This window comes from Pavona decussata, unplaced genomic scaffold (genome assembly GCF_977016875.1).
Source record: "Pavona decussata unplaced genomic scaffold, jaPavDecu1.1 SCAFFOLD_84, whole genome shotgun sequence".
Lineage (NCBI taxonomy): Eukaryota > Metazoa > Cnidaria > Anthozoa > Scleractinia > Agariciidae > Pavona > Pavona decussata.
In genome coordinates this window covers 3,951,076-3,962,465 of record NW_028145502.1, presented here as the reverse complement: position 1 = coordinate 3,962,465, position 11,390 = coordinate 3,951,076, and the positions used below count along the sequence as shown (strand labels likewise).

Here is an 11,390-nt window from a genome sequence, read left to right as displayed (position 1 = left end):
AAACTTTCGGACCGCATTGACATCGGTTAACTTCTAGTTCCTTCGACAACAATCGAATTTTCTCGACCGTTTTTGCGCCTGCTCGGAAATCTTCGGATATTCTCAGAACAATTACCGTGAGTAAAATTTTGGGTGTTTGATGATGAAACTTCGAAGAGTAAGAACAGTGCAAAAGTCTCAGTACAAAACATTAAACTTATCTCTAAACAGCATACAACAATTGAACTAATCTTTATGATTTAATTGTGGGTCCATTATTACCCAATATATATGTCATGTCTGCGAGCGAGTAGCATCTTTGCAGTCCCTTTCTGAGGATTTCTTTCGCGGTCCACTCCAAGGGCCTGAAGGCCGAACCTTCTGGGTGCGCGCTATGTATTGAGCCTTATCTTAAACCCTTTCTTTTTCGGAGGAAGTATAAACTGTATTCCCCCAAGACGAAAAGAATGTCAAATTCCAAACTTGTACAGGAAACTAAACGTTACAAAAATACTTGAGTTACGGTTAAATTAAATCTTGAGTCTTCAAAACCTATCCCAAATTAAAATTTTAATTAATAAAAACTGTTCGCAATGTAGCGAATAAAAAGACGGCTTTTTTTTCTAATAAATCCGCTGTCCCACGAGTTCCAGTTCCAGTTCCACTGTTACCGACTTTACGTGCCTCGCTTTGGTGTGAGCATGTTTGTTGTCATTCGTTGTAAGCCCGTGAGCGGGAAATTTGTCTTCGATTTGCGTCAATGGCGTCCACGAGAACGAGAGATCGAAGGAGAAATCCCGCTAAAACCAGGTGAGTTTCAGCATTGCAACAAATCAAAGATGCAGTTAAGTGCAAAACTTCAAGGGAAACTTGTTTGTTTTGTAGATCGAAGGCCAATTCCACATACAAAGAGCTTGGTGTCGCAGAACTTCAGTGGCCCGCCGAAGACGAGAGAGAGTTGAGCCAGGAAATCGTGCGAGTAAATCCGCTAAATCGTCACTCAATTCTTCAGGTAAATGCACAATTTATGAATGAACACGTTGAGAGTATGTACTTTTAAGTCTGTTGCAGTTATTTGCGACGACATATATGCTAGGTGTTTGCCAATTTCCCGCCGCAATATTTGCATCCCTCGTTGAGCTTTGCGGTGACACACTTAATTGTCGATTCATTGAAATGAACACAGTAATATTTTTAAATAATTAGTGTCTATTTCATTGTAAAGAAATGGACGAGGTCACAATCTTGCAACGTTTAAAGAATACGATATAATCCTCCACGAGAATGTGTAGAAAAAGAATCCTCGTTCTGCATAAGTTTTAATAAACTTGACTCCCGCCAGTTCTTACTTTATAGCGCAGTGACAGTGAGATCAAGTAAAAAGTGGGAGACTTCACACTCATGATGATTTAAAATAAATCACATGCAAGAAGTAGAAGAAATATTAAAAATACAAAACCTCAAAGAGGTTTCATTTGAGAGTGGAGTTGTCACTGATTTGTTTTGTATGAAGAGGAAATATTTCTACAATATAAAATTTAAAAAGGTGGCACATCTCAGTAGGCCTGCACCTTTCTAAAGCTCTATTTTTACTGGACCCTTATAACCTGCAGCTTTAAGACGTTGCAAATGGTGCAGGTCGCCCTGTCCTTGGGCATGAAGCAAATGTCCATTTCTACCCCTCCCCCCCCCTGCACTAGACCCCAGATGGGATACTAGTCCATGTAGGGCTACATCCTGACCCAGCTTATTGTTAGGTCTCCTAACTGTTCACTGGTACCTGTATATTGTCTGGTTCCAGGAAATGACCACCCCCTCCCATGAAGGGTTTTTTTGGTTAGGAAGCCCCCTCCCCCTTGGAAATTCCAATTTAGACCCCTCCCTTCCCCGTCAGAATTTTTCAAAGGCCTGTCATGGGGGATGGGGAAAGAGGGATATTGATTTTCTGTCTATAAATAGCACTTATATGAATCAGTTGTCCTTGCTGTTTTCTCTAGATTTCTTATAGTCCTGGCCCTACTTGTTCTAAGAGCGGATAACTCTATCCAGTAGATAAATCACTATCCAAGAAATAAAATGTACTTCAACCAATACATTTTATCTGGCGGATGGCGACTTATCCACTGGATAAAGTTATCCACTCTTTAAACAACTGGGGCTTGGCTGGGAGAATTGCTGGGAGACTTGCATGTTGAGGACAACTGAGGACAAGTCTGTATGTAAACCACCAAGTGCATTAACACAATGTTCATACAGTGTGAGAAATACAGTGAAACCCCGCTTTACAGACACCCGCTTAATACAGACACTCGTTATTATGGACAGTTTTCTTGGTCCCGCTTCATACATTTTCCATAAAATTAACCGGTTTTAAACACTCTGTAATACGGACACTTTTTCTGGTCCCAACTGTCTCCGTAATAATGGGGTTTGACTGCACGCATTGCATAAACAAATTAGTAGGACAACTTTTGCTTACTAGAGTCAATTTTATTTGTGATCTTTTATTAGGCCCCCAGTCACAAGTTTGTTGTTAGTCACTGGGGTAAAACGTCATCTTTAGTGGCTAATCTACCGTCATTCAGCGGCAGCTGGAAAACTGGGCCAATCAGAGAAGGATGCACTGACTGTACTCATAACAGACAAGATACTGTTGCAAGCAAAAGTGATAAGCCTACCACAAGTGAGTTGTAACCATTCATCTGCCATCTGATTTTGTTAATCACTTGTATAATAACATGTTATTATTTTAATCTTGTTTCAGATTACTGGACATCATTATCAGATGAAGTAATCCTGACAATTTTCCAATTCTTACAGAAGAGAACAATAGTCAAATGTGCACGTGTTTGCAAGCACTGGTACAGACTGGCGTAAGTAGCCTGTTCTTCAAATTTGTAGTTAAACCCTATTAACCACTTGCATTTACTGATAGATTTAAAGAAAGCTTGATTAGTCTTTAGGTATAATTTAGTTATTTAGTAGACTATTTTTTCCCACACTATTTGTATTTTATTGTTCATTTAACTTGTAAATTTGGTATAATTTATCAAATGGTATTATTGTTGTTATTATTATAATTATTATTATTATTATTATTATTATTATTATTATTATTATTATTATTATTGTTACATTAATTTCCAAGGTTAATCTGCATCAAATTTCTTTTTATATTTACCTATAAGAACAGTGGTGAACATTTTGCAAAAAGTTTTCCCTGGAGAACATACCTTAAATAATAACTAGATTATTGAAGTCAAATGTATGTTTTCAGATATGATGAAAGCCTTTGGCGATGTGTAGATATGACCAAGGCAAACCTTCCACCTGGACTTTTAGGAAAAGTATTGAAGAGAGGAGCTAGAGTTCTGCGCTTAGCTCAAGCAAAGGTGAGGAAGAAACATCACAGGGGTGTAGATCAGTGGTAAAGTGGTTATAAGTGCAATCATTTTACTGCCCCTCCACCCTTGTATCATGTGCCACAACTTGTCTCTACCCACTCAGTTGGCATGCCGAGAGTAACTGAATCAAGGCTGTTGCCTGAGAAAAAGTTTAAGTAGCCCACCAGACCAAAAGCTGAGTAGTTAAGGACGATGCCCACTAATACCAAAGTATTTTTGTGCGGTTTATGACTATGCGGGAAAAGCAGATCTTAGCGAGGCCTATTGGAATCCAAAAAGAAAATTGGGGGTAACCACGCATTTTTCAGAGATAATTAAGCAACAATATCTCTAAAAAGTGCCAAAATATAAAGCAATGTATGGGATTTTTTCCTAAATCAAAGCTTAATTTTCTCTGAAAAATGCATGGTTACCCCAGATTTTCTTTTGAGATACCAAAGGCATTTGGTAAGTTCTGCTTTCTTCGTATAGTTTTAAACCGTGCAAAAATATTCCTGTATTAGTAGGCACCACCCATAGGAAACCCGAGTATCTCGCGATGCGCAGAACATATGCGCTGTGACTATAGTAGGCACCGTCCTGAAGAGCCCAACATGTGAAGTGTTAGGTGCTGCTGCAAAAAATTTAGGCACCCAGAGCATTTTCTTGGGCGCCCCAGGCTACCAGCTCCTGTTAGGCAGCAACCTTGTGAATGAAGAGTTTCTTTAGAACTTTTTTCTTTCTTATTTATTTTATTTTATTTTTTAGGTGGTATTCTGCATTATAGCACTTGTAAACTCTAAAAGGTCTTCTTTTGACATTTTGTCTTACAGATGTGTTAACTTTCAATTAAATGATTATACTATGTTTTTAGGTTGCATCGCCCATATGTGACGATAATGCTTCATCATTCTCCGATATAGTTCCTTTATCTCCTCAGTCACCAAGGTAAAAAAGATTAATTTTTTTCATTACATTTGTTAGTGTTCCCAGTAACTTTGCTGCCAGGACATTCTTCATCCATAACATACTTGGTCCAATCTATCCCCACCCCAAAATCACATCATTGAAGGGCTCGGGGCATAACTCAGATCTTATTTTTTAGTTTGCTTTTTGTTGTTTTAGTTCACATTCACCCGATTGTTTACATGTTGCTGTCAATTCCTTCAGGAAACGTTGCCCCAATATTTTGTCCCTTGCTTTGTGCTTTGGTAAAATGCTTATTAACTGACAAGTTAAATCAGGCCAGATGGGAAAATGTCTGGCCCTCTGTCAAGGCCCATGTCATGATCTCGAGCCAGACATGTTCTCATTTGGCCCTTACCCACTCAATCAATGAGTGCATATGTTGTGGTTCAATTTTATCCTTGGTTTAATTTTTATTTCCCATTGTTTTAATCTCATTATCATACATTACCATACCCCAAAACAAAGGGAAATAAAATTTAAGCCAAGGATAAAATTGAACCACAACACATATAATATTACTGGGTATAAATTCAAAAACTCATTAATAATTCATAAGCCCATTGCCCCATCAAATGGTCAATAATATATCACGTGCAGTGACTTTATATCGATAAACCTCCTCCTTATTAGTATGCGGTGTTTTATCAGCTGATAAAACATCCCTCATTAGTATGCAGTGTTTTACTTGTATGCTAATTTCCAACGTTCACAAAAGCATAATATTGTTTTGAACTCTATGGACACACTCTTTTCCAGGAATGTTTTTGAAGCCATTCAAAAAACTTGCAGCACATGTTTTATCGGGTCTAAAACCACTCGGTTGTGTCTTGTGATTTTAAACCCGATAAAACACTCCTGCTCGTTTCTTTAACGTTACTTACTTTTTTAAACATTACTTACATTACTTTGGAGGTGACGGGTAGGCTTGTCTGGTAAATTTGTTACAAAATTAACAGGAGTTCCTGTGTTTACATTTTAGTGAATCCATGTTCAGCCTGAGACACCTAGATGCTACATGTTGTTCCTTTGAAAATGATACACTTCTGTGCCTTCTCTTGGTAAGTCATTGGTACAATATTGCAACATTACTGTTTCCTCCGTCCATTCTATGTCACCACTTTGTAGTACTAAACTGAAAGCTTTAAGAACTTGGAGACTGATATCAGAGGAAACCACCTTAGAAAGCCACCTGAATAACATAGCCCAAAGATTACATTTATATATTTATTAAATAAAGCCATATTTATCAGTACATTGTATATTTGGTGCAAGTCTAGATCGTAAACTTCACGTTTATTTGCCTTTTTCCTAATATATTTACAATTAATTCATTGTTTTATGTATAGCGAGGTGACCTCTAGAAACCACCAGGCTTATAGTTGAGGCCACCTCGTACGTAACAATATGCTTACATAGATAGTGCCACAAGTGTGCGGCTTTGCCAATTCAGTAATTATTTTACTAAAACCTCTAGCAGTTTGTTCTTGGGAAAACTTTATTTGAGACATTATATAATTTTATATAAGTGTCATTCACTAAATGTTTAAACATTGAGTTAACAAAAAAGGCCTTGGTTTGGGACAAATATTCAAGAAAAAGGTTAAAGATTTTTTTTTTTAATTTCAGCATTCAAAACAGCTAACCCACATCAGTTTGGAATCCTGCAATGTCTCTACAAGTGTATTAAAGTGAGTTCTGTAAGATCAGAATATTATTGCAAGGCAGAGTACAGTTAACTTTTCTTGTATGGAGGCAAGTGGTGATTTGAAAGTACTTTTATAGTCTTAGATCTTTGTTCTGATGGTCATTCCTGGTTTAAGTCCTGGTAGTTTTATTGGGTATATTACTGAGGGGACTTAACTGACAGTGCTTTTGTAACAAAATGCGATGGCTAAACCTACTTAACCAACCAATAATTTTGGTTAAATGGAAAGCACCCCAGTAAAATTATCCTAATCAAAGGCTCCTGTGAGCCAACTCGTGAATGCAGATGACACATAGTAATTGCAATTTAGACGGCTACGGAAACTTCCTCAAAAGCTAAAAGAAATTATATCTTTGCCCGATTATGTAACGAAAAATGACCATTCTTGTACTATTAAAATGATTGTCAAATTATTCTGTACAGATTGAATAAGCCGATTATTCTGATGCGCCGATTAAAAAATATCACGTGTTTTTTTTATTCAAAGTTTATAGGAGCACGCCATGTGCAGCTACGTCATGCAAGTCCGCGGCTACTGGATTTCGCGATCGGGCTAGTGGATTCTAACCATCACTTGCCCGATGGGCAAGTGAAGTTTTTTTGGGAATTAAAATTACAAAATTACTGTAGGGCAAGCCGATCTCACAAAGGGAAATATGTTCAACAAAGTATCGCATTACGATTCATGCCCGACATAAATGCGTGAAATTTTTCCTTTGGAGTTCAGTCCACGCAATCCTCAAGTAAAAATAATGAACTATGACAAGCTCTTGCTAAATAAGAATTATTTATCGACCGCGTCCTTTTGCTTTCCCATAAATTACCAGTTGTAAATTTCGAAAATGAAACATTTTTTCCCTTTGAAACCTCTATGAAAGCTGACAAGATCTTAAAAGTGTTCATTTCACCAGACATTTGCATAATTTTGTTTACGACGTCAATGATGCGTGACATGGCACGTTCCGCTTTCGCGTGAAAACTGACAAATAAAATTATTTTTTAATTAAATTATTTTTAAATTAAATTATTTTTAATTCTTGAGAGAAACCGCACTTCGTAGAAAAAAACGAAAAAATCCTATAACTTTGCTCAGATTCAACGAAAAATCCCCATTCTTACACTAAAATGATTGTCAAATTATTCTCTACAGAATGAATGAGAGAATTCTGACGCGTCGTGAAACAAATTTTCACGTTTTTTTTTTTTTCACTAATTGAGTTTACGACCCCGGACTTTCTGAAAAACTGAAAAAACTTGAAACTTTGCAAAGATTGAACGAAAAATCGCCATTCTTGCACTAAATGATCGTCAAATTATTCTCTACATATTGAATAAGAATTTCCTGATGCGCCATGAACAACAAATGTTCGCGTGTTTTTTTCCACTAATTGAATTTAAAACTCATTCACTGCGCACGCCCGAAAGTTAACGACAAAACCGACTGATCGACTGATCGACCAAGTCGAGAGTCAGCTATCGCTATAACTCGTTCATTGCGCATGCGCGCATTCACGAGTTAAAAAGGATTAGCAGCCTATCTGGGGGGGAGGGGAGGGGGGTAGTGATACCCCAAATCACTTCATGCTAACAGAATGGAGTAAGAGGTTACTACTAAACCATTTTCAAATCAATAAGAATGGAACAGTTTGCACTTCTATATGATCATTTTCCTGGTCCCTTTCTCCCTCCCATTAACGAATCTCTTTCTACCACTTTTCAGAGCTATCAGTGAATTCCGTAATCTAAAGGTTCTTAACCTTGCCATGTGTACTGGTGTAACAATCACAGGAATGTGCTCACTGGTAAAAGGTGGAAAAAACAACAGGTAATTTGTCAATCATTGTACAGAGTAACTAACAGCTGATTATCATCATCATCATCATCATCATCCTCGCAGACCCAGGGGCAGACAGTTGGGTCACAAGGAAGTCAAAACAGGTAGATCCTTCTTATATACCTCTTCCTGACGCAACTGTTGGCCACTGGGTCTCCGAGGATGAATCATCACCTGTCCTTAATGTGCCCGCTGTCATGTAGAGGAGGGAATTATATACGGCGCATTCATTCATCTGAGTTGACTGGATTCTTAATCCTTTGAATTCAGCCCAGGCTTTTTCTTTGTTCCTGGGCCTGGGGGAGGGGGGTTCAGGGGGGAGGAGGAGGGGAGCTCAAAGCAACTAATTACATGCTTCTGGTTTGACTTTACTTTTTTGTTTTATTTTAGACTCAAGCAGCTCAATTTGGCATGGACAAACCTGACAAAGTCAACAATCTTACAGGTTGTAAAAAATCTGCCAAAGCTTCAGCAACTTAATCTCAGTGGGTGTAGGGAAACACTCAATGATGACTGTGAGTAAATTTCCTTTACAGTTTCATGTTGTAAGCTTTATTAAGTTTATTTCAAGTTTACAAACGTTATGGATTGTTTACTGCTTTTAGAAAATGTTCGGTGAAAACTGTCACTCAACAGTGTAAACCAATTAAAGACATGCCTCTTGAAAACAACATCTTTTTCATTTTTAGGTATAAAGCAGCTGGTGAAGTCGTGCCCTCAACTTACTCACTTGGACCTCAGGTAAAAAAAAGACTTTACTTAAGTGTCAAAGTTTTTAGTGCTGTAGCGCTAATTGGGGACACTATAAATCAGTGAAATAACTATGCAAACTGAAAATAACATTTGTTAAAAATCCCAACTGGTGGGAGGCAGATCAGTTGGCTATTTACAAAGCGTGGCCTTGGAGAGGGACTTGAACCTGGGGAACCCAGATTACACGTCCGGCGCCCCTAACCACTAGGCCACACCTCCTGTACTTGATAAAAATGATGATGATGATGATGATGATGATGATGATGATCTGAATGTATTTTGAGCACAGCCAACAGCTAATGTAAAGAAAATCTTTCTCTCATTCAGTGATGCATTTAACCTAACAGCAAAGTCTTTGGAAGAAATTCTCAAACTAGAAAAACTTACTCACTTAAGCCTTAGCAGATGTTACAGCATCCCTCCTGCAGCCTTCAGGTAAAATAAATACTACGTAACTATTACATGTATGTGCTTATCGACTGAGTGGAAGAGCCAAGGGTCTGCCATTGTATAAAACTTAGGGTGTGTTTCTTTGGGAAAATCCAACGCCGGATTTTTGATCCAAGATCACTCGGATCATGGTGCATCAAAGGAACCAACGAATCCTTACCCAGAGTGGATTTGTAGGTTCCTTTGATACACCATGAACCAAGTGATCTTGGATCAAAAATCCGGATTCAGATTTTCCCAAAGAAACGCACCCTTGACATCAGGCATGTATTACAACTGCAAGTACTAGACATTCAGTCCAGTCAAAAACGTTGTTTTAACCCTTTAACCTTAAAATCAAAGAACAAATTAATTCTCCTATCTTGTCCCCATACTTTTCTTTAAAAGTACTGTGGAGAAGTTATTAAAATACGAAGAAAATTCACCTTGGGTGATCATATCCTTAATTCTCATGACTTCAGGGGTTAAATAAGCGTGATATTGCAAGGAGAAATTTGATGCTGATCACTAATGTCTAACATTAGCGATTACTTATCGCCCCCAACAAAGCATAAGGCTGCAGGTTTTACACAACCGGCCACCAGGCCATCATGGTTGCTAAGAGTAGCAAGATCCATGTCATAATATTATTCAATTCCATTACTGATACCAGTTGTCTTAATATTATTTTTAGTTCGTGTTCACAAAGAAAATCACTCAAATGCTTGGAGATTTTTGGCTTCCTTAACTCAGAGGGGATTGATATCTTAAAGAAAGAGCTTCCAGATACCACCATCAACAAGTCATTTTACTCGTCAATAGCAAGACCAGTTGGATCAATGTACTTAGGAAAAATCTGGGATGTCCAGTGTAAAGACTAAGTTGGCAGGAAAATTGTCATATTCAATTTTAAAATATTATCCAGATCTTAAAAAAACATGGCGACAGCACCTCTTCATCTACACAGTCATAATTCATGTTTGGTTGTTTGGTTCACACTGGCAATGGAATCAGAAGTAATATATCAAACAGGAGACACAGTGTTTCATCACATATCAAACACCGAGAAGAGAGTTGAAAATACGACGCGTAGCAGAGTATTTTTGACGAACTTCCAGGTTTTTGATATATTGATGAAACACTGTGACGAGTGTTTGATATAACTTCTCAAACAAACTGATTTTGAAGGGGAAATTAAGCATGCAAAAACAAGGAATTTTTCATCAGATATCCAAACACGTCACGGTGCATGTTTTCTTTTGTCTTTGGCTTTTGAATATTATTAATGAGTTTGAGAAGCATGAGAAAGCTTCTGTTTCATTCTTTCATGGAATTGAAAGTATGATGAAATCAGAATGGCAAGGATCAGAAAGTATCCTTTTTCGTCCAATTCAATCACTTGCAATCAAGTGTGAACTGGTTGTTTGGAATTGGAAGTACAAGCAGAAGAATCAACCAATCACAATATCTTTATTCCCAATATCTTTACACAAGATTTAGAACGGAAAACATAGCGGCCTAACCCCAATTTGAACAGGCTTCCATTTCTGCTTCCATCGTATCAATTCACACTAGAAGATTCTTCTGATTCTATTAATTATTATTACTAGTGTGAACCAGGCCATAACAAGAAATCAGATGTTGGTCTCTATTTTGACATAAAGGGTTAAGTACAACAAAAATTACTGCTCAATAGTACACTATAACAGACAGTGTTTAAGAAAGTACTGTTCATTAGCTTTCATTTGAATGACTTGCTCTTGTAAACCACAGAAAACTGGTCATTGTTTAAGGTGTCTTACATGATGCATATTTCTTAAGATGTTCATCTTTGCATCACGTTGTTAGGTTTTACAGTGCGACGCACCTTACTGTGGCCACCCAACAAACTTTTTTTTACAAGTTAGCCAATCAGGATATGCAAATTTGATTAACAGTCATGCTTCCTAGCAAAGTCCAACAGGCAAGTGTTGCAACAACAAATTATTAAAAACATGTTTTGTATTTTGTGGCTAACTTGTTAAAAAAAGTTTGTTCAGAGGCCACGGTAAGGCGTGTCACACTGAAAAATGTATTGTTTACTAGGTTTTAGAGATGTTAGCATTTTAATAGTTCAGTGAATTTTCAGAACAATATTTTGAATTCTTTCAATTTTCAAAAATTTGAAACATATTTAGTAAATTATTTTTAAGTACATTTAAAATTTAATATGAAAAGATTTGTTGATATCGTTGTTATTGTAATTAAGATCATTTTGAAATCTTATTTTTGTACAGAAGTCTACTTAGCAATGCTAGTTTTCCATGAAATGTTCACAGAAGATAATTAAAAATACCTA

General features: G+C 37.2%; 1 protein-coding gene across 1 annotated transcript; it reads left to right on the top strand.

Moving 5' to 3' along the window:
- The first annotated feature begins 268 nt into the window (after positions 1 to 268).
- Positions 269 to 11,377, top strand: LOC146475543 (S-phase kinase-associated protein 2-like). The gene is made up of 13 exons (XM_085115982.1): positions 269 to 789; positions 865 to 991; positions 2,491 to 2,662; positions 2,744 to 2,852; positions 3,257 to 3,371; positions 4,237 to 4,310; positions 5,311 to 5,389; positions 5,958 to 6,019; positions 7,757 to 7,861; positions 8,261 to 8,385; positions 8,560 to 8,611; positions 8,951 to 9,058; positions 9,747 to 11,377. Exons 1-13 carry the CDS (start codon positions 740 to 742, stop codon positions 9,931 to 9,933), a joined length of 1,365 nt encoding a protein of 454 aa, XP_084972108.1. The 5' UTR covers positions 269 to 739; the 3' UTR covers positions 9,934 to 11,377.
- The last annotated feature ends 13 nt before the right edge of the window (positions 11,378 to 11,390 follow it).

What these genes read in the sequence shown, in the direction of transcription:
- LOC146475543 (XM_085115982.1), top strand. Translation starts at nt 740, where the DNA reads ATGGCGTCCACGAGAACGAGAGATCGAAGGAGAAATCCCGCTAAAACC. An exon ending in AGAAATCCCGCTAAAACCAG is followed by an intron (nt 790 to 864) that starts GTGAGTTTCAGC and finishes TTTGTTTTGTAG; the next exon opens with ATCGAAGGCCAATTCCACAT. An exon ending in TTATCTCCTCAGTCACCAAG is followed by an intron (nt 4,311 to 5,310) that starts GTAAAAAAGATT and finishes TTTACATTTTAG; the next exon opens with TGAATCCATGTTCAGCCTGA.